Source organism: Neophocaena asiaeorientalis, unplaced genomic scaffold (assembly GCF_003031525.2).
Source record: "Neophocaena asiaeorientalis asiaeorientalis breed wild unplaced genomic scaffold, Neophocaena_asiaeorientalis_V1.1 scaffold418, whole genome shotgun sequence".
Classification (NCBI taxonomy): domain Eukaryota; kingdom Metazoa; phylum Chordata; class Mammalia; order Artiodactyla; family Phocoenidae; genus Neophocaena; species Neophocaena asiaeorientalis.
In genome coordinates, this window is record NW_020175731.1 from 1,893,947 (window position 1) to 1,918,480 (window position 24,534).

Genomic DNA, 24,534 nt, shown 5'->3' on the forward strand with positions numbered 1-24,534 from the left:
CCCCCCCCCCCCGGCCCCCCCCCCCCCCCCCCCCGCTGTGGAGCACAGGCTCCGGATGCACAGGCTCAGCGGCCATGCCACGGGCCCGCGGCATGTGGGATCCTCCTGGACTGGGGCACGAACCCGCGTCCCCTGCATCGGCAGGCGGACCCCCAACCACTGCGCCATCAGGGAAGCCCTCCAGTCAATCTTTAAACGAGGGGTATAAAAATAGTACTTTGAGAGATTCATACCTTTAAGGAATAAAAATTCTGCTGAAAAGCATTATTTATTAAATTACAGTAAGACAAAAATAAAGTGCTATATCTCATCTGGTAGTGGAAAACAGAAAACTACTTTCCTGACTGAAGACAAAAATAGTTATCAGGGGGCAGTATTAAACTCCCTAACCATTTAATAGCATAATTTCAAACATTCTAATTTCAGGTAAGTGGTACCTCAGCCACATGCATCAGACAGCAAGTTATATAAATGTCCTATAATGTATTCCAAATGGAACAAAGATGTTCCTAAAAATATCACTGTTCTAGAAGAAACACTGTGAACATATCACCATTTCATGTCTATATTGCACGTAAGTTTAGAGATATCTTTACAACATACAAGGTAGGGAATTCCTGCATTGACAACAGGAATTCAGACATCCACTGACAAAATCAACCCTGGAACAGATAAATACACCATTATGTAGCCTGATTCATTAGTTTAATTTTGGCAGTAATCGAGTATTAAAATCAGAGAAGCAATTCCTTTTAAGAAATGTACAGTGAGTGTAAAATGAAAAGGAAGGATAATTAAATCTAAAGATTATTCGTTAGCAGTTTTGTGATACTCCTGGGATAAACTATGGGTTATGTTTCCTTAACAGTATACTTCTAACAGTTCCTACTAGGAATACACAATAGAATTGAAGATGAAATGAAAAAAGAAGATCGTGTCTATCATCAGAACAGGCTTTTTTTGCGGTATGCGGGCCTCTCACTGTTGTGGCCTCTCCCATCGCGGAGCACAGGCTCCGGACGCGCAGGCTCAGCGGCCATGGCTCATGGGCCCAGCCACTCCGTGGCATGTGGGATCTTCCCGGACCGGGGCAAGAACCCGTGTCCCCTGCGTTGGCAGGCGGACTCTCAACCACTGCACCACCAGGGAAGCCCCGGAACAGGTTTTAATTATGGTTGTTACTTACTTATTAATCATATGTTCATAGAGTGCAATGTTACAGTCATTTTCTTCATTCACATCTAAATATTCAACCAGACTCTCATGCAAGAAATCTTCAAAATTCCTGGGAAAATATTGGTGAAATGGACATTGTTAAATAGCATTTTACTGCAGTATTTTATATGCAATAGTGGAAGATACATGCTTTCATTTAGGCCCAAAGCATCTTTCTCTCCCAAAAAGTATCAATACATTGGGATATTTGAAACACGTTATTCTTAGGTCATAGAGTTATCACAAATCACCAAAATAGAAACAGTAAAACATCTGTGGCTCTTGTCAATCTGGTCCCACTTCTAAAAAATACCTTCTATGACTTTAAAAACCCCGTATGATGAGACCCACAGTACGTCAGATGTCTACATCAACATATCCTTCTCATCCTAGAAACGCTGAAGAGTGTGCTAATTTACACCAAGACTCTGTAATCCTCAGGATCTAAATTGATAAATATTTTACAATGTCCAAGCAAGTTCCCATAGAAAAGAACAGGTTTTTAACAGGTTGATATAGCTGGTAGAGAGGAATTAAGAGACTAAAAATGAAAATATGTAATACTTTTCTTAAAAGCTCAGATCAAATAACATTACTTCTGTTTAGATCACATAAATGAGTATTAAGGAGACTGAGGACTTTTGCTTTTGGCTATTTACCTGTACCCCTGAGCCAGCTCTTCCATATGCTTATTTGTGACTGCAGCCTTCTGTTTCTTAACAATTATATAGGGTCTGGAATAGAAAAACAGAAAAAAACCCAAAAAACAAAACAGATTTACAGTAGTTCAACAAAAGAATTAAATCAGTAAGTTTACTATAGTTAAATGAGGGAAGCGGTAGATATGATCAAACTTATTTCTGGAGTGCTTGAGGACACCAGGTATTTTTTACAAGTGTGAGTGCACAGGGGCCTATTTTCTCTTTCTCACATACACACGCACACACACGTGCACACGCACACACCAGCTCATGTGTGCACATATACATGTATAAACACACAGTCCTTTCTCCAAGTATCTTTGGAAATATTTGGTTCTGAATGAGAAAGCAGTATGAAATGATACTCAATAAAGTCTAGAAAAAAAAAAACCTTTAATACCTTTAATATATATTTTTAAAAACTGTGTAAATGCATCCATCATACCAAAAGCCTCTCCTGATTTCATACTGGGAATATGGAGAGGTCAGCAGGCAGAGAACCATCACCAAGGAAAACAATGGCATTTTGTAGTGAAGGTCTGATGACTTCCAGCTGTCTAGAGTGGCTTGCTTTAGGACAAACATCCCTGGGCTACACTAGCAGGGTACTTAAAGCTACACACAACCAAAGAGTAGGCATGAGTTTGCAGGGAATATAGCTTTTTCACTTTGGGATTTTTAGTGATGTAATGGGCGTAAGGTAGAGAGCTTTGGTCCACACGTTCTGGTAGATTAACCTGTTAACTGTCAGCGGTGATTTGCCTCTGAGGGCTTCGCCATCACGAGGAAACACCCAACACAAAGGACGGCACGCGGCATGAAACGTCAAGGGCTGTTGCTATTTGGACAAGCGGCTCTTACAGAGAGGAGCAAGTAACCAGCAGACACTCGTGCGCTCCACCCTCAAGTCCAAATAACTATTTGAGGACTAATGAGCACTTTTAAACAGTTAAGAAGAGGAGCTGCACAATTACAAAAGGGGGTACAAGCTGCTGGAAAGTGAACAGGGTGAACTCTTCATGAGACTCAACACTGCCTCAAAATCCTGGCTGCCCCTTGGCAGGGAAGCAGAGACCCTGCTGCCTCCCTCATTTGGGGCTGCAGTTTAGCTCAGCTTAAGAGGCTGAGAAGTGATGGCAGAGCAGGGGTAGGAGAGGGAGGGGACCACACTTGGCCACCTCAGTTACCTTTCAGTTTACTCAATGAATTCTACTAATTCTTCCTGCCAGATCTATGTTGTGTCGTTATACAATCACTTCTAAAAAAAAAAGAACTAGTTTTCTTTTAGGCTATGTCATATTATATGGGATGTAATGAAAAAGAAAAATCCTAAAACAGATTAAGCTAGAAAATGTCAGTGTTTTCCCCACCCTTAATTGGACCATGTTAATAGCTATAAATAAGCATCCAGTGTTTGCCTGGCACCCTACAAGGCACTTACCAGACCTTATATCAATCCTAGGGAGGTATTGTTATTTACATATCTACAGTTGAGGAAATCAAGGCCCAGAGACTTAAGTAATAAACTCGGAGTCACACAAGTCAGTAAGTGGGACATTAGGATTCAAACACAGGTATAGCATCAGTTAGGGCTCTCTGGTTGCAAAGAATAGGAACCAACTCTGGCAGATTTAAGCAAAGATGGAATTTACAAAAAAATAAGAAAATTTTAAGGAATTTACCAAAAGGCTAAGAATTTACTAGAAGGATAAGAGTCAAAGAAAAAAGGTGCAATGCTCAGCCTCAGAAAGAAAAGGAGCCAGAACAGTCCCAAGTATCCAGAAAGGCAGGGGTAACAAGCAGTCTCTTGTATGCATCGCTGCCAGGATGAATCTGTTCCAACCACTTCTTCCCTTGAGCTATTCTCTTTGGGATTCAAACTCTCTGGAGAGACAGTCTGACGGGCCTGGCTTGGGTCAGCTGCCTGACCTTTGGCTGAGCAGGAGACAGCACCTGACTGACCGTCCCAAGAAGACTGCCAGTGAGGAAGGGCAATCCTCAAAGGAGAATGAGGAGGGTAACTGGAAGGAAACAAGGATGCCAGATAGACACAGACACTGGCAGTCCACTCTCCCAGCTGGGCAGACTTCCAAGCTCTTGCCACCACTCTAACCACTGCCAGCTCACTGACTTGTGCCCTCACACTACCTGAGGTCCACAAAGAAAGACTTTGGTGAATCAAGTGAAGGCCTATGAAACAAGGTGACATCCTCAGCTGGAGTCCCTGCCTGTCCCCAAAGGACCAGATACCATGTCATGTTCATCTTCGTAACCCCACCTCCGACACAGCACCTGTACAAAATAGGCCCTAAATATGTGCGGAATGAATATAAGGCACCTACTCTTCTACCGGATCTAATGTTATGGTATATCTTCATGCTTCTATGTTTCTTATTCTTGCCATTCCTTAGCCTTTCTCCTTTCCTCCTTTATCCTTTAAAGCAATCCTACTCATCCTTTAAAGGTCAGTTCATAGCAACAGAATATAGTGGGTAAAATCAGGACTGTTGAAGTCAAATGAATTCTAAGAAATTCCGGGTGAAAAACAGACTCCACCACTACCTGGCTTTGGGTAATTTACTTAGTCTCACTAAACCCCGGTACCTCATTTGTTAAATGAAAATAATAATCCAACCTTATAGGGTTGAATGTAGTTAAAGCCTTACACATAATACATCTATTAAGATAATAAATAATGGCTAGCACTTATTACTCGCAGAGTTGGTTGTTATTACTAATTATTTCTGCCTTTCCCAGCGGACTGAGTTCTCTGAGGGCAGAGACTGACTCCCATTAATCCTTGAATCCCCAGTAGCCAGTATGCATATTCATGAGGTGTTTGCTAAGTGAATTAAATTTATCTTAACAATGAAAGAGGTTAAAGCAGCTTCAAAAATAAAAACAAGTCCATTTCTTTCAAAAGCAAACATAAAGAGATCTTAACAACTCTTTCTAGCCACATCTACCTGCACAGCCTTCCTCCATCAGAGGAAATATAGACACACCGATCTGTCAGATTCGTTGAGATGGAAACAAATTCATTGATATATCCTGCTCTTCGCATCAGTCGAAATGTATTCACCAGCTTCTTGTGGTCTCGAATGACACCCAGGATGTTACCTAAGCAGAAAGAAGAATAGTCAAGACCGAAATAAAAAATAAATCTAATGGGATTTAAAATATCTACTCAATAAAAACAATAAGAAGCACTGAGCAGTCATTTGGAAGTACTGTTATTAAGCCTGCAGCCAGTCCACAAGGCTGGAGGGAGCAGCAGAGTGGAGTGGTCAAGGGCAGCCCGGGGTGGGGACCGGAGTCCAGGGCCAGGCCTACCACGCCCTGGCTGCATAACACTGGTGAAGTCAGCCTCAGTCTCCTCGTCTGTCAGCACCGTGCAGGGACATGAACTCGGGTCCAGACCCCTGGGTCTGAACACTGCCTCTACCACTTCTACAGGGTCGATGTGAGGATTAAATGAGCTGATCTCATGGAAAGCACTTAGAACTGGACATAGCACCTAGTAACTGCTATTTTTAAACCGGTTTTGTTGTCATCATCTGAGAAATGAGGAAAATGGCCTTTGGCTCCCAGGGCTAGTGTGAGGATTTAGAGAGGTACTGGGTGAGTACCCAGAGTAAGAACCCACTCAGCGTTAGCTGCCAGAATTCACTGAGCGAGGCAGGCAGCCAACAGCCCTGTTTTCCTTCTCACCAGCCCACGCGGGAAATGGTGAAGGCCTCCCAGAGCAGGAAGAAGGGGGAGAAGAGCATGGGGGCTGAGGCCAGGATGAGCACATGCAGCACACCTGTGAGGGGACAGGCACCCAGGCCACCAAGCCACACCTGCTGCAGCATCTCTGGAGGACTCTCAAGTGGGTGGGAAGGGGTATGAGAGAAGCAACTGGAGCAGAAGCTGAAGGAAAGGGACCCTCTCGCCAGAGGCTGCTGACAATCACTCACTCAGTGGCTGAATACAAGTCATCTCACTATAAGGGCTGATCTGATTATTTCTGCAGAATGTCTCACATATTTAACTTGAACTTAAAGATACCGTATTGAGCCTCACTTCACTGTGCATACGCTGCCAGCTGTCAAAGCTACCCTTTAGCTCTGATGGCTGTATTGTCTCAGAACCTGGATCACTCAGCCAATGGAATAACTGTTTCTGTTACCATTTTTTCTACCTTTCAATTAACGTCAACCTGGGTCCAGAATTAAAGTATACTCAGGGGGTACAGCTCAGTGGCAGAGAATTTGACTGCAGAATTAAAGTATATTTGTGCTCTATATACATGGATAATAGTTGATTCCCTCCCCCTCCCAAACAGACTGTTTAGGATCAACATGTCTCCATAATATACTCACCATTAAGAAAGACAAGAAACACATTTGGGTAAGACAGCTCTTCCCCACATAATAAATTCACATCTTCTACTCCCAAGTTACTGGCTAATTTAACAATGGGTCCATCTTCCATGTCAGTTGTGATGTGCGTCATAAGGGCCAAGTTTTTAACCAAACCACATGCCTAAAAAGCAAAAGACAGTCATTTCTAAGAATGAACATGAGTAACACAAAGTACAGTTTGTGTCTGAAAATAGCTCACCACTCCACTGGTGACAAGGCAAAGCAGTACAGCCTCGTAGGGAACACTTTGGAGATTCATACAAAGCCTTAAGGATATACCTACCCCTTATCCTAGAGGAATTTATCCTGAACTAGAAAGCAAGGATATAAACGTAGATTTAGCCACAGACATGCTCAGCACAGTACTATTTGAACTGGAAATAATGATGACATTATAAACGTCCCCTCCCCAAAGAAACCAATTGCCTAAATTGCTATTCCCTGACAACAGAACACCACGGTCATTAAGATGACACTGTATAAAAACAGTAAAGGAAAACATTGATAATTGTGAATGCATAAAAATATAAAACTGCTGGCCTGAAATGAGAAAGAGTCTGCAAAATAACTGGCCGGTACTCTCCAAGCTTCTTGGTCATAAAAGACAAAGAGTGAAGAACCGCTTCAGAATAAGAGGCTAAGGAGACTCAACAACTGAGAGCAATCCTGGATCAAAAAAAGACAGTGGGGCAACTGGCAAAATCTGAATCAGGTCTACAGATTATAATATTGTTATCAGTGTTAATTTCATAACTGGGGTTATGAAAGTTGATAACTGGGGCTATGAGGTTGATAACTGTGCTATAGTTACATAAGATGTCACATTTGGGGAATCTAGGTGAAGGATCATGGAGATTCTTTGCACTATTTTTGCAACTTTTTTTGTATGCCTGAAATTATTTCAAAGTAAGAAGGAAATGAAAAAAATATTTTTAAACTTCTGTACAACCAGAGGAAAAACATCTAAAGCAAACATATAAACAAGGACGTAATACAGCAAATTAAGAAAAAAAACAAAAACACTTGAGACACATGTGACATGTAAAGATTACATCTTCAATCTTAGAAACCATCTACTGTAGTGATGCACAAAACAGGTACTTCATCTAGATTAGTTGAAGCAATCTCTGGGAAATTTAGTGTTCCAAAACTCAAGATGTGTAAGTTATGCAAATTTGACAAGCTGGAAAATTTTAATGTGAATTTCCATATGGTTTAAGATAAATCAGAAGAAGAATGATAATTTCTAAAAATTATAACCCTGTATGGACTTGTATTTTTCACCTCTCCCAAGTCATAACTAATTCCTACACTTTGGAACATATATCTTTTACCTGTCATATTTAACTTATTTGTTCACTCAGCATATGTTCATGGGGCCTTTAGTCTGAATGAGGCTCTGGGCTAGGAGCTTGGGATACAATGGTGAACCTAACATGGTTCCTTCCTCCAGAATTTTACAATTTAGAAGGCATAAAATCAAGTGAAACCAACAGTGGTTAACATGAAGTAGAAAGGGCCACGACACAGGAAGCAGTGGGTGCTATGGATGTAAACCAATTTAAACTCCTTGGTTTAGTGTTCTGGTAACTGCTTATGTTTCCTATATAAGTGAGTTGGAATCCAACTTAGGTCTTGGACTGTGTGCTCCTAGTTGGCTGCAACTGTGACTCTGATGTCCCTTAAGTACAGCCACAGAAAATAAGAAGTTGCTTAAAAAGAGCTCCTTGTGAGCAAAGGTGATGGGTCTCTTAATTTTCCTTCATATTCTTATCCCCTCTTCACTGCCTGGTTTGACTCTTGGGATAAACTAAAACAAGCAAGAAAATTTGGACAATATTTCTATTTAGGTGAGATAATAAATCAAAGACTTCTGTAGGTACTGTTTGGGAATGATACTGATGACATTCTGATGGCTGCATCAACATTTCTCTGCCAGATACGTGGCTGACCCCAAAAACGATACAGCCAGGGGGAACGGGAGAAGAAGCAGAGCATCACCAACAGGCATGACCACTGACACAGCGGAGACTCCTTGGGGACCTTACCTCTCCTTCAGGAGTGTCCGAAGGGCAGAGCATTCCCCACTGAGATGGCTGGAGCGATCGAGGGCCACTCACTTTTCTTGTTTTTTCAAACTGGGAAGAGATTCTTGTCATCATGCCCAGTGCGGATATATATGACAAGCGAGACAGCACCTGAGTCACACCCTGGCGATCCATTTTAAATCTCTTCAGAGACCAATTTCCCTGAAGGGAGAGGAAAGACATGAGACTACCCCTGATCCATTCATGTGGCCTGATACTCTGAAGTCACTCGGAGAGGCTCAGCATAGGAACTGCTTGTTTGTGAAATGAGAGCCATGATATATATTCAGAAATCAAAATGTCACAATTAAAATTTAGCCAAGTTACTCACCGGGGTTTTCTAGGAATTTAATGAATATTACCTATATCTAGCAACCACCTCGGAATGCTTCAACGCATCAACATCATCCCATCAGAGTGGGTATTTTCTGAAGAACTAATTATGTTCTGAACAAGCCAGTTCAACCAAAGATTTCCACTGGAAGCAATAAGCTAACTAAAAGAACACTAGCAGTTTCTACACACATTTAAGGTAACACTAGCTTGAAGCTCAAAGAGATAATTTCATGTTGCAATGTGCCATTATCTGGAGGTCTTCCAAAATTAGTTTTAATGAGAGGAAAATACAGCAACAGAAAAAAGACTCTAATAGCACTTACCAGGGAAAATGAATAACTATAGGCTTCTTAATCAAGGCTAAAAGTTGCACACATATTCATATTAATAAATATTATATACCTTCTTTGGCTACCATGTCAATCTTAAAATAGATTCATATGAAATAAATTTTAAACATTAAATTTACCTTATCTCCTATGCATTGAAAGTACTGAAATATATTAAATATATTATTTTATAGTGGTATTAATTGTACACATTAAATATTCTCAAGGATAATTCAGGATTAAGGTTAGGAATCATTAAGTTTTCAACTCATGGTAATGTGAATTAATAGAAAATAGTATGCAGAGAAAAAGCAAAGTAGAAAACAAAATGTCAAAAAGTGATTGATTCAATGATCTTTCTGATTCAAAGGGAAAAAATTACATCTGCTAAACAGTGGTTCTTCATTTTTTTGATAATCTGATGAAAGCTATGACTATTCTCGAGAAAAATGCACATAGGACCACAAACAGAAAATTTGCCTTCAATTTCAAGGAAGGACTCATGGATCCCAGATTAAAACCCCTCACAGTAGAAAAACTTATCTGTTTGAATTTAAATACCTGACTTCAGGGGAGCTCCTCACAAATTAAAGTTTAAGCATTATTTCAGTGAAGATCTATCACTTCAGAAACTTGAGTTTTTGATAGAGTGGAAAAAAGCTAAAACCTATGAAGAAACTTGATGCATTACAAAGCAAAGAAATGGAGCAAACACACTGATCCCACAAGTTAACTTCTCATAACTCTTGTTGAGTTAACTCCTTTTATTCTTTGAATGAGAATGAACCTAGTAAACTGACTTATGACCACAAAGTAAGAGCAAGGAAGATAAATAAATATTCAGCACAGAATTCAACTAAGACAGCAGCTGCTGGCAAACAGGAAGTAGATGCGGAGTGAAGCCGAGATGTTCAGCAAGATAATCTTTTCCAATATTCTTCAGGAGTTTTAAAAAGGGAGAGAGGAGAAACAGACAAAGCGTCTAAAACTGCTCCTCTGAGAAATTTATTTGTTGAAAATAGTCTACATATGACAACAATCACAATTTTAGAAGTTGATCTTTTTCTGGTTGTCTACAGACTGGGGTTCACCTGTAACAAGGCCTACTACTGATTTTCCTAATAAGCAGTCTGCTCCCAGACGTAAAGTGGTATCACTTAGGGGCAAAACAACTACTCAAAACAGCTATTCTGACCTGAAAATCATGGGTCAAAAGCAAAGAAAAGTCATTCTAACAGAAGTGTGTTCAAGTGCTCTTTGGAGACTTCTCTTCAAATATTCAGGAATCTACTTCCAGACAAGTTTGGGCCACAGGAGTGTGAGGGGCCTAAAGAGGCACAAAGGCCAGGCTCCCCTCAGGTCCAGATGGAGCTGTCATGGCGAGGGCTGCTCAAACAGACCCACGGCAAATTTCTCAAGTCAAGTAGGGCAGCAAGTCGACCACTAATTCTTTCATTGTTAAGGGAGTCCACGTGCTACACTATACTCTTCTTTTGTTGGGACCAAATCCCATCCATAAAACTAATTTTATGTCTGGCATACAAAACGTGAACAAGACTTTATCAGATAGACCTATAGATGTTACGCTTTAAGAAAGGGAGCAAAAACCTATCTGATAACCCTTTATGAACAGCCGGAGGCCCTGAATACACAGCAGCTGCTGAGGCCTGAATTCATCACTCACGTGAGAACAGCTGATAGCTCTTTGAGGAATATAAACCTACAGTGAAATGAAACATGTTGTACTGTTTTGGACAAACGCTGTCATTAATAAACCTACTTGTAATACATCAGTTTTATGACAGAAGAAAATGGGGAAAAGGATCCATTGAAAGAATGGTTATTAACGGTTAAACTAAAAGATTTTTCCCTTATGTAAACGTATATCTATTTTCTTATTGCCTCATATAACAGGAACTATAATTTGGCAATGAAGTCATATAGTAGTAAAATTCCTACCGATTTAAACTGTAGACTATCTTTCAAAGTAGAAAATTTATGACTTAAATATATATATACTTTTTTCACCTAGATTCTCAAAGTATCAGTACTTTAAATTTCCCACTGAACAGGTTTACAAATAAGTTACAAAACTCTACCCAAATGACCGAAGACTTACGGTTGAAATGGCATTCACCATGCCATTGGTAATCTGGTCCTGACGCATGTGTTTCACAACATCAAACTGGGCTGCTCTTTGCTTAGGAATCACCTGGTCTGCAATCTTCTTCATTTCAGAATTAAATTTTTTGAACAAATCTTCAAAAAGAAGAGATAAAAGCTAAAGGAAAAAAAAAGTATATGGTGAACTTTCAAAATGCATTACTAGCTTATTTACTAAGTTTTAGGTCCTTATTAAACTTTGTTTAAAAAAAGATGGAGAAACTGCTTAAAACTGAAAAAAATATATCTTAAAATTCAATTTGATAAACATGTACTTTTATTGATATATGTGCTTATCACTATGCTTGGTGTTGGGAATAAGAGCAAAGATGACAATCCCTGCATTCATAGATTTTTAATTTAGACCAGTCATTCCCAGACTGAGGTTTCATTGACCAGTGACCTAAATAAATGAAGAAAATATTTATGGATAAGAAGACGATTTTAAGGTTACTAACTTTCCCCAAATTGATCTAAAATTCCACTGCAACTCTAATCAAAATCCCCAGGTTTTTAATGAAAATTGAGGCTAACTCTAAAATTTATGTGGAAAAGCTAAGACCCTAAAATAGCCAAGACACTCCTGAAAAAGAAGGCAAATGGACTGATTAACGTATAGATAAACTGACCAGTGGACAGAACACAAAGTCCAGAAACAAACAACACATATATTAAAATTTGTCATATGATAGAGATGGCATTTCAGATCAGTAAGTAAATGAATGACTACAAATAAATGGTGCTAGGACAACCGGTTATTCATTTCAGAAACAAATGAAACTGCTTCCTTACTTCATTCCATACCCCAAAATCCAACAAATACCAAAGGCATAAGTTTAAGATATAAAGAGTACTAACTATTAAAAAGAAGAAAGGTTTGACAACTTAAAATTACAAACTTCTAGAATTAAAAGATACCATAAAGTTAAAAAAAAAAAAAATCCAGACTGGGAGAAGATACCAGCAACACATGTAACTGACAAAAAACTGGATCCAAAGAACACCAAAAAAATCTTAAAACCAATAAGGAAAATACAAACAGCCCAAAAGACATTTAAGAAAAAACAGGAATGGTCAATAAGCATATGAAAGAGAGGCTTAATCTCATTAGTAATGACGGAAATGCAAATTAAGCCCACCAGGAGATGGTACTGTGCACCCGCTAGATCAGACAAAAATGTTTAGTTTCGACACTAAGTCATAGGATGGAGACCATCAGGACTTATGTACAGTGCAGTGTTCAAATACTTGGGAAACTAGTTTGACACTCTCCAGTCAAGTTGAAGATTTAACTTGATTCCATGACTGGGCAATCCTATTTGTAGAAACTCTTTCATGTAGGCACCAGAAGATATGAATAAAAATGTTCTTTTTTTTAAAAAAAGGGAAGTCATACAAAGGTATTGATAAGCAGGATAGATAAAGGGATATTTATCATATGTATCATATCTTTACACAATTGAATACAAAAATGAAAGTGAAATACAGTGGCATGAAACAATATAGATGAACCTTTAAAACAATGTTAAGTGAAGAAAAAAGTTGCAGAAGAACGTATATGATATGAATCTATTTTTTAAAAACTCAAAAATAATGCCAAGTTCTTGGATTGGAAGAATCAAATATTGTTAAAATGACCATACTACCAAAGGCAATCTGCAGATTCAATGCAATCCCTATCAAATTACCAATGGCATTTTTCACAGACCTAGGACAAATAATTTTAAAATTTGTATGGAAACACAAAAGACCCCAGATAGCCAAAACAATCTTGAGAAAGAAGAACGGAGCTGGAGGAATCAAGCTCCCTGGCTTCAGAGTACACTACAAAGCTACAGGAATCAAAACAGTATGGTACTGGCACAAAAACAGACACATAGATCAATGGAACAGGATAGAAAGCCCAGAAATAAACCCATGCACTTATGGTCAATTAATCTATGACAAAGGAGGCAAGAATACACAATGGAGAAAAGACAGTCTTTTCATTAAGTGGTGCTGCGAAAACTGGACAGCTACATGTAAAAGAATGAAATTAAAACATTCTGCATGTAAGTGATATCATATGATATTTGTCTTTGACTTACTTCACTCAGTATGACATATGTGGAATCTAAAAAAACGGTATAAATTAACCTATTTACAAAACAGAAATAGAGTCACAGATGTAGAAAACAAACTTATGGTTACTAAGGGGAAAGGGTTGTGGAGAGGGATAAACTGGGAGACTGGGATTGACATACACACACTACTATATATAAAAGAAATTGAAACTAACACAACATTGTAAATCAATTGTACCCCAATAAAAATTAAAAAAAAAAAAGAGAGACAACTAATAAGAACCTACTGCATAGCACAGGAAACTCTACTCAATACTCTGTAATGACCTATATGGCAACAGAATCTAAAAAAGAGTGAATATATGTACATGTATAACTGATTCACTTTGCTGTACAGCAGAAACTAACACAACATTGTAAATCAACTAACTCTAATAAAAATTAATTTAAAAAATAAATAAAACATTCTCTAACACTATATATTAAAAAAAACAAAACCTCAAAACGGATTAAAGACCTAAATGTAAGACTGGATCCTAGAGGAAAATATAGGCAGAACACTCTTTGACATAAATCACAGCAATGTTTTTTTTGGATCCATCTCCTAGAGTAATGGAAATAAAAACAAAAATAAATAAATTAAACCTAGTTAAATTTAAAAGCTTTTGCACGGCAAAGGAAACCATCAGCAAAATGAAAAGACAACCTACAGAATGGGAGAAAATATTGCAAACAATGTGACCAACAAGAGATGAATTTCCAAAATAGACAAACAGCTCATACAGCTCAATATCAAAAAAACAATATCAAAAAAACAAAAAATGGGCAGAAGATCTAAATAGACATTTCTCCAAAGAAGACATACAGATGGCCAACAGGCACATGAAAAAATGCTCAACATTGCTAACTATTACAGAAATGCAAATCAAAACTACAATGAGGTACCACCTCACACCAGTCAGAATGGCCATCATTAAAAAGTCTACAAATAACAAATGTTGGAGAGGGTGTGGAGAAAAGGGAACCTTCTTGCACGGTTGGTGGGAATGTAAATTTGTAGAGCCACTATGGAGAACAGTATGGAGGTTCCTTAAACAACTAAAAACAGACTTACCATATGATCCAGCAATCTCACTCCTGGGCCTATATCCTGAGAAAACTATAATTTGAAAAGATACGTGCACCCCAATGTTCACTGCTGCACTATTTACAACAGCCAAGACATGGAAGCACCCTAAATGTCCATTGACAGATAAATGGATAAAGAAGATGTGGTAGAGATATACAATGGAATATTACTCAGCCATAAAAAAGAATGAAATAATGCCATTCAAAGCAACATGGTTGGACCCAGTGATTATCATACTAAGTGAAGTAAGTCAGAGAAAGATAAATATCTTATGATATCACTTATATGTGGAATCTAAAAAACGATATAAATGACTTATTTACAAAACAGAAACAGACTCACAGACATAGAAAACAAACTTATGGTTACCAAAAAGGAAAAGGGTAGGGGGGAGAGGATAAATTAGGAGCGTAGGATTAACAGATAAACACTACACTATATAAAACAGATAAACAACAAGGACCTACTGTATAGCACAAGGAACTATATTCAGTATCTTGTAATAACCTATAATGGAAAAGAATCTGAAAAAGAATATAAATCTACATACATACAAACACACAAACATATATATAACTGAATCACTCTGCTGTACACCTGAAACACAACATTGTAAATCAACTATACTTCAATAAAAGAAAGTGAAACTTACATTGTAATAAACTATTTTTAAATTTTTAAATAAATGATGCAATAAAAAAGAAAATAATGAGTACTCAAATTCAGGATAGTGGGGAAAAGAGAAGACAGAGTAAGGAAGAAATATATAAGTAAATGAAATGGTAATTAACGGTCAATTATTAAGAATTACTTAAGTTGGTAGTGGATTTGAGGGTGTTGATTTTATTTGTCCCCTTCGTAACTTACATATCTGTGACATTTTTATTTATACTTTTTATGTTAAAAATTATATAATAAATTATATTAAACCATAGTAACCATGGAAAACAAATCAAAGGGATGGAATAGGAAGTCATAAAAATAGACTAGGACGGTTCTGTCTCCGGAATTGACAGAGTAGCTCCTATCAGATGGATTCATCTGCTCATAAAAATTATAAACGCTGGACAAAATATTGAAACTATTTGAAGGCACTGGAGAGTAAAAGCAGGCAGAAACTGAAGGAAAGTTGACACTTATCGAAAGTGCATTTCCATTTTTAAGGCTTTTCAACTAAGAGTAGGACACATTAACAAAAAGGGTCCAAGTTACACTGGAAGCTAAAACTCGGAGAGAGACCCACAGTTTTACTGGATTGAAGGACCAGAGGGAAAAGATCTGAGCCACCACAGTAGCTGGAAGGTGAGAGGAAATTCATAGAAAGGAGAGAACCACAAATAAAATCAACACCCTCAAATCCACTACCAACTTAATCTTGCGAGAAAACCCCAAGATTATGTATATAAACTTTGCCCAACTCTCTGGCTGACCACTGAACTACACATTGAAAGGTGTGGCCCATGTCCCCTACTGCCCCAAATCAGGTGTGGGTTGTGACTGCATTTTTCAATAAAGTCTTTTTTCAATAAAGTAAAGTAAGTGAAGCTGTGACTTTTAAGACCAGGTCATTAAGGCCACACAGATTCTCTTGTGCATGTGAAACTCACTTGGAGTCCTGAGCCACTCTGATGCCACAGCACTGGAATGGTCAAGACCGAGCTGAGCCCAGCCTTCCAGACACCCCACCACCTCCGGCAGAACAACTACCAACCGAGCCCCATGTGAAACAGAAGAATCACACAGCCAAATCCTGCCTGAATTCCTGACCCACAAAATTGTGAGATAACAAAACGGTGATTGTCTTAAGCCATGCAATGCAGAAACAGATATAACCAGAACACCATTTATATACAGTTCTCAAAACTAAATAAGTGGCTTATGACAAATAAATAGCAGGCATACTTCTTCAATAATCAAATATATTATTACAATGACTTAAATTCCCCTGAAAAATTAATTATATTAGTTTTTTTTTTCCTTTATAGAGGAAGAAAAAAGTAGGATATATTTGTAATCTAAGCTACCTAACCAAACAGTAATGTAATATTGGGGGACATTATATATGCACCCATTATACAGTTAAACAGGAATTCTGAAGTTCAGTGAAATCTTGTAAGCTAAAGATTTTCCAAATTTCACACTATTCTTGAATGCTTATAACCCACTGGTAGTTTTCTGACTCAAAATGGAGACATTAAAACCAATGAGTCTCCTCCAGCCACTGTTGAAGAAAGCATTTCCTAAATGGAACGTTACTTTACACTCTTCTCCCTTAAGGTAGACAAGTCCTTCCACTTTTCTACTAAAATCAACTTTGCAGATGGGAAAGCCAGGATCCTGAACTTGATTTACCATGTCAGAAGTGTTCTAAAAAGAAAACTTCCTCCTCTGAGAGCTTAATCCTATCTTCTACTCAGACCCAGCAGTTTCCTTCATGGAAGAAAGAATATGGGAATGGAAGCAGGTGCAGGGGAGGAGAGGGATGGAGAAGCCCATTTCAGCAACTTCCTGTGTAAACTGGCAAAAGGAACTTGAATAAGCATCCTGAACAGAAGCAAATGCCCTTAACCTAAACCACAAAAGCTCAGCTCTACTTTAATTAGTTCCTTACACTTAGACTTTTGTGTCTCAAATTATGACAAAGTTTTTTTGGATCCTAGCTGAATTTGTTGTAGCCCCCTGATTCAAGCACAAGGAAATGCCCCGGTACTAAACAAGTAAAATGTAAGAGCACACTCAACAAAACTAATGCCTCATTAATAAATTTCTCCACCCTTAAAATTTCAACGTAAGAGAAATAACGTTCTCCAGCTCACAGAGCAGTGAGAAGCTATAAGGCCAAGTCACACAATAAGCCACATTATTTAGGTCAAGAGTAAAATGATTAAAAGGGATGGAATGCTGGTGATAATATTCAATACCTTTCATTGCTAGCATGAGGCCTTTCAGCCTGCCTAAGACAGGAGCACTAAAGAGCAAATTATATTTAAGAAAAAATGCTGACAGCTCATCAATTGATTTTCAATGAAAATGCTAAAAAAAATTAATAAAGAGTTAAGCTGCTGAAATACAGTTTCACCAATTAGCTTAATGTCAGAGAATTCTAATTAGGCGTCTTGAGATTGCTATTTAGTATTTAAGCCTTCAGAGTGCCAAATTCTCCTTTTCACACAAGCTGGTTGCAAAATTAAAGACATTAGGCAGCCTTAATTACATTATCAGAACAGCTGGGATTAGGCAATCTCTGAAGTCAAGACGGCATTCTTTTGTCACAGGGTGGAAATCCCTGGCTTTCCAGGGTGCCGGATTTTGGTGCCATTCCATATCTCACCCATACAAAGCAAGCTGCATTAGAAACAAAAAAATTTGCAGACGAAGAATAGAGTAATGCTCAGCAAATAATGAACACATTACTGAAAAAGAAAAGGTAGGTGAAAAGATTAAGCCTGAAATCGGTAGGTTTTGCTAACACCTCTATTGGCGGCTGGCCGGCCAGCCCTCTGGTGGCAGTGAGACTAAGGGAAAGCTCTGTAAACTGGCTTGGCCAGTGGATACAGCTCTGTTATCTAAAGCTGAAGCACATTTATACTCCGTCATCCCACGGGGTGTGAAATTAGCAGATACTGTTTTTACACAGTTTTGCCAACACACTGTCTTTTATGTCTTTACATTGTTTATAAAGCAATGTTTCCTTGCACATGGGAACCCTCTTTTTAATTCTAATTTTTTAAGCAACAGGATAGTCTCTCCTCTCCCCTCTCAACTCCATTCCTTAGTCCTCCAAACACCCAACATTTTTTTTTTAAAGGACTCATTTAACAGCATGATTTCTTTTCCAAATAAAAAACTGTAAAAATTGGGATTGTTGGTGGTGGGGATTCGCACAATCCCCTGAACAGTGGTCAATCTGAAGGTGGCCAAAAACCCACCTGTTGGCATTAGCCACTAACCAGACAGAACTTCCCAAGAATTCTGGGCATTAATTTTTTCTCAAAACCTAAAACTGCTCTAATTTTTCAATTCCAGTTTTTTACATTTTAGATGTGGTAATTAATATCTGCTGTTATCATTCCAGGCACCATCACTGTCATCTGGAATACTGCATAGTCTCCTAACTGGTCCATTCCTGGTCTGTTCATCTCCAAATCAGATCTCTTAAACTGAAAATCAGATGGTGTCACTTCCCCGATTTTGACTCTCTTGTGGTTTTCCACTGCATGCGAAATTAAATCCAAAACTCTTCCCATGGCCTGTGATGCTAGTTCTACAATGTCCTCTTTCACCACCCCTAAACCTCACACTCCAGCCACAATGGTCCTTTTCCAGTTCCTCCAATACAGGCGCTACCTGGGGATGTATGTTGCTTGTGCGGGTCTCTTGATGGAATGCAGTTCCTGAGGTTGCGTGAGACTGGCTTCTCCTCACTCAAGTCTCAGCTGGAATGTCTGAGGGCTCGGCTTAAAATATATCGCTTTTTCAAAGAGGTCTTTCCTGACCATCCAGAGTAAAGTTAACACCCCTTCCCCCAACCAACATCCCAACTCTAGCTCTAATATTAATTAGTCTGTTTTTGGTTTGCCTTAAACACTTACGACCATCTAATATCACATTTATTTACTGTTTACTTGTTCCTTGTTTGTCTCCTCTACCAAAATATACACTGTTGAGAGCAGGTGCCCCATCAAGTCTCATTCACTATTGCACCTCCGGTGTCTAGTACTTTATCTGGGGACAGAGAGATGAATGTGAATGTAAGTGGTTCCTGCCCTCAATGAGTTTACAGTCTAAAGGGGGAAAGAAGCGAGCAGGTAGAGAATTGTACAGCAATTCAGCATGCAAATAAAGACCTAAACGACCGAGCTACTAACTACTCCTGGGGTTCACAGGTGGTTTCAAAGAATGATGAATGCGTAGGAGCCCCTCATGATGGGGAAGGAGAAGGGGAGATAAGGGAGGGGCAACTTAGGCAGAAGACATAACTCAAAGGATGAAAGAGCATCACACTGTTTGGGAAGGAGTGGCTCACCTTAGCATGAGATGAGGCTGAAAGGTGTACAGGGGCAAGATCATCAAGGACGCTGACAAGCCTGCTAAACAGTCTACACCTGGGGACTTCCCTGGCGGTCCAGTGGTTAAGACTTCACCTTCCAGTGCAGGGGGTGCGAGATCGATCGCTGGTTGGGGAGCTAAGATCCCACATGCCTCGGGGCCAAAATAAAAAAGGGGTCTACACCTGGTTCTGTAGAGCAGTAAGACTGTGTTTATGAACTTCACAGAGGAGTTTCAGGGGAAGGGCAAACAGGCAGAGAAACAAGCCCTTATACCCCACCTCAACCAGAGAGGCTCAACTTTTATCTGTTTCAATATTGGGATTCTGAGTAAGACTTCATGCTTTAAAAATCTTGAAACTCACACCTGAAGCTCAGGCCTGCTGAGGGATGCTCCCGGGAAATGGACCTGTGCTTCACCGAATCTCACAGTAAATGCTCAGGAATGTGTTGGGATGGCTTTGCACCAGGTAAATAGGCAGGCACCTGGTCAGAGCCTCCAGAACAGACAGATGGGAGGGGCAGGTGAGAATCAGAGAAAGCACATAAAAAGATTCAAACATACTAATGCTGTGTTCACTCTTGAGTTGGGACATGTGAATATCTGCTTTATTGAGTCTTAATACACAAACACACATACGTGTTATATATAGTCCTGTATGCATGAAAATTTTCATAACTAAAAAGCACATACACAAAAGCAGGCATATGTCAAATTCTGTGGCAACACACACATTAAATGATTAAATCCCCACTAAGTAAGCAGACATACTGCTTTGAATATACGTTTCATACTAATGAGGACAAAATGTTCCTTTATGTGATTTCTTCTAAAACTGCAAAGCCTGACTCCAAACTTGCCCTTGACAAAGGACCCCAAAGGAGGCCAGAAAACTTAGCATAAATTCACACAGGCCTGAATGTCCACAAGCCATGAGCTTCCAACAGTAAAACTTTAAAAAGCCAGTTAATAAAGATATTTGTATATGCATAGGGTGTCTCTGGAAGGACAGAGGAGATGAAGAGAAAAGTGACCATTACTGGGGGGAGGAACTGAGAACTAGGTCAGGTGAAAGGGTGGGGAGGGGTCAGAGTGGGAGAAAGACTCATTTTCACTGTAAACTTCCTTGTAATTGTTTTAAAGTCTTTTTACTGTGCTAATATGTTATGTTAAATGGTTTTTGTTAAATGTTTTAAAAACATTTTCACTGTGTATTATTAGTTTTATTTTAATATCTGCTGTTTTATAATGTTTACTGTTACATTATTTTTTAATCATAACATTGTTCTTTAAAAATTAAAAATACTTGCTTAAATTGGTAAGACAAATAACCACAAGAATGGGGGAAGGAACATCTTACATTCCAGCTATGGTTGAAAGAACTATACAGAATGTTTCAGCTGTTTGCTGCAAGGAGACAGGATTCAGAGGTTTACAGCCCAGTTAAATGCCTTAAAACAAACAAGAAACAAACATTCTTCAGAGGAATAAAAGAGAATCCCGAGTCTCTACCATTCATCATCCACAATGTCCATCAGGATACAATCCAAGATTGTTACACACATGAAGAAAAAGGAGAACATGATCCATACTCAAGAGAAAACTGAATCAAGAAATTGATCCGGAGATGATTGATATGTTGGAATTAGACCAGAATTCTAAAACAGCTGTTAAAGTTCAAGGGTGTAAATGAAAATATGGTTGTGATGAATAAACAAACAAGAAATCTCAGTAGAGAAAATATACCCAAATGAAATTTCTACAACTGAAAAATACAATATCTAAACTAAAAAATTAACTGGATGAGTGTAATAGCATATTAGAGACAACATAAGAAAAAGTAAGGGAACCTGAAAATAGATCAGTAGAAATTATCCAATCTGAAAAAGAGAGTAAAATTGAAAAAAAAATCAACACAGCCTTAATACCAAGGGGCCTAACAATATAATAAGTCAGAAGGAGAAGAGAGAATAGTACAAAAAAGATATTTAAAGAAATAAAGACTAAAAATGTCTCAAATTTGATTAGACATAAATTTACAGACTTAAGAACTTAGTGAGCCCTAAGTAGGATATTAACAGAGACCACCACACCAAGGCACTTTTTTAAAACCAAAGATAGGGACTTCCCTGGTGGCACAGTGGATAAGACTCTGCACTCCCAGTGCAGAGGGCCTGGGTTCAATCCCTGGTCAAGGAACTAGATCCCACACACATGCTGCAACTAAGAGTTTGCATGCCACAAGTAAGGAGCCCACCTGCTGCAAACAAGGAGCCCACGTGCTGCAACTAAGGAGCTGGCAAACTGCAACTAAAGAGCCCTGGAGCCACAACTAAGGAGCCTGCCTGCCGCAACTAAGACCCGCTACAACTGAGACCCAGTGCAACTGGCCAACAAACCAACTAAATAAATAAAACAGAGAGAAAATATCAAAAGCAGCCAGGTCTATATTCTAGCTGTTTGATTTAAAGGGAATTTCTGATTTAAATGCTGAAACATGAAGCTTCGAAGTTTTACACACCTGTTACCCAGTTGAAGGGGATACATACTCTCAAAATAAGATAAAATTTATCAGGCTAAGACTGAAGATGAGATAAAAGATGTCCTCACTAATCTACTTCTACTACATCACCAAAAAAAGTTAGGGGATTGTTTACTTGTTTATTGTCTATCTCTCTCACTAGACTATATGGACTAAGAGAAAAGGGACCTTTGTCTGTCTTATTTTCCCTGTATACCAGTTTCTAGAACTATGCCTGGCACATGATAGGAGTTTAATAAATATTTGTTAACTGAATGAATGATATTACTTAAAGCCATACATCATGTCCTACATTAAACAGAATGAGGGTAAACAACTCAAAAAAAGATATAATATAGGTAACACTATTAACCTATTTAAAGAACTAAGAGTTTTCATAGCAATTGTTAAGTCAGAGATAGTAAGTCATGTGTGAATGTTTATACTCCAAATATACAAAACCTATATTCCATTCAACCATCTCTTCCTCCTATCTAAAATGAACACTAAATTAATTTTTATTGAGGAAAATAAAATAAGATTCCTGACATAAAATAATTAAATCACCTGTCCTGCCAACTCCAATCGCTTGTTACCATAATAATCTCTGTCGTCAACTTTATTATCTCCTTGGGCCAGAATTACTCTTCGCACCATCACTGCGGTATAGATACATTTGGCTCGGAAATTGAATTCTTTAACCTGTAATTCAGAAATCAGAGAAAATTTCTGAGACAATGCACATTAAAATTTAAGGTGCCTCAAGAAAACAGTCAATGTTATCATATTTAAATAAGAAAATAATGAACTGTTTTGATGCTCCCTATTCAAAGAAATTCAACTAGTCTATAAACTTCCTGAGAGCTGAGATGATGACTTTTCATCTTTGTACTCAATACCTGTGGTAACTTTTCTTCAAAGATGACCACCATCAACTCCTTTCCTCCCTATATGTTTTATGCCATTCCTTCATTAAGAGGTGGAGTCCATCACCCACTTTGGGTTGGCCTGTAAACGAGAAGTTTCCACTTCCTTTTTCTTAAAGTCCTGAAGTACTATGTGAGAAGTCTAGGACACTTTGTTGGGGAGAAAAGGGCCACTTGGAAAAGCAACGAGGAGCCAGAGATATGAGTGAAGATGCATCTTGGATGTCCACCCCAGTCGAACCTTTGGATGACTCCATCCTCAGCTGCTGTCTGTCTGCAACTTCATGAGACCCAAAATGAGAACCTCCTTCCCCACCACCAAGCCCAGTCAAACCAGAGAACCATGAGAGAGAGCAAAAAACTGTTATCTCAAGCCATTAAATTTTGGAAATGTTTGTTATGCAGCAATAAATAACAGGAATGGTATGTTGTCAGGACTCACCAAATATCTATGGAATGAATCAACAGACTGATGAATAAATTTGCTGCAAATGTTCTATTCAATCTTCTCTTCTACAACTGAAATCTACATAAACAAATCTGGCCCAATCAGTAAGTTAAATCAGAACTGGTTAAATCATTGCACTGGTTTGTTTGGGGAGACAAAAACCTTAGGTAACTAGGTAAATTCTTTCTCTACAACCTAAACGATGAGTTCTGAGAGTATGGACTAAGCTCCTGCCAATTCTAAGGAACATTTTATAGGTTTGACTATAGAAAATTCATATTATAAAATTTCTGTTTTACTTTCCTTAATCATTGAGTAAGATCCCAATGATATCCTATTAAGTTTATCACTGACAGATTAAAGAACAGCAACCGGTCTCCTTCACACATTTTTCTGTTGCTGCTAAGGAATTACACTAAATGATATAGGATGTTAGAAATTCTGTATATGTTTCCAAAAGTTCATTCTCCTTCAAAGGAAGTTTCACGTCTTCATTAGGTCAATTTATCCCCTTTCTATTACTGAGAACTTTAGAATGTGTTAAAGAAATGTGTTAATTTTGGAATCTGGTAAGAGAAAAAGCAGCCCTAAAAGCTATTTTGTCATCTTATACTCACAAAACAATTACATCAATAAGAAAGGTTGGAATAAATCTAGATCTTCAAAAAGAAAAGTCTCTGGTCCATCCTCAAACAAACAAATAAACAAACAAAAAAACCCTATAACCCTAACACCAATTACCACAACATTGGGCAGAAGAACCCAGTCTTTGAGTAGCTATAAGTTATTTACATTCTCAGTTGGTATTTACAAACTGTATGGTCCTCCATTCAGATACATCTAATTTATTTTTTTTTCTGATTTTAATGTGGTGAGTTACATTGAACATGCAACTCTTCTAGTTGTATTTACTTTTTTTGTTAATAAAAAAATGAAGCAAATTTTCATTAACCAAATTTTCAACTTTTAACAAAGTCCGAATCACATGTTTATTTTGCATAAATAGTGGGAGACTCTCCCAAGACATGTATAAGTAGAAATAAATATGGATATTTACAGCAGATGCCCCACTGCACTTTAAAAGGCACTTGAACATTAACTCATTTTGCCGTTCCCCCCTTTTTAAACTACTATATGCTGAAGTAAACCTTAGGTCTAAAT

The 24,534-nt window shown here is 38.3% G+C and overlaps 1 protein-coding gene across 3 annotated transcripts in view; it reads right to left on the bottom strand.

The window, feature by feature from the left end:
- Positions 1-24,534, bottom strand: part of POLR3B (RNA polymerase III subunit B) — a 115,468-nt gene that overhangs the window by 52,508 nt on the left and 38,426 nt on the right. For all 3 annotated transcript variants that reach the window (XM_024732176.1, XM_024732175.1, XM_024732177.1), the window contains 7 exons: positions 22,567-22,701; positions 11,194-11,355; positions 8,371-8,571; positions 6,281-6,443; positions 4,883-5,036; positions 1,875-1,949; positions 1,187-1,285 (listed from right to left, as the gene is read on the bottom strand). In XM_024732176.1, coding sequence (XP_024587944.1) covers positions 1,187-1,285; positions 1,875-1,949; positions 4,883-5,036; positions 6,281-6,443; positions 8,371-8,571; positions 11,194-11,355; positions 22,567-22,701 — 989 coding nt within the window. The remainder of the gene's footprint in view (positions 1-1,186; positions 1,286-1,874; positions 1,950-4,882; positions 5,037-6,280; positions 6,444-8,370; positions 8,572-11,193; positions 11,356-22,566; positions 22,702-24,534) is intronic.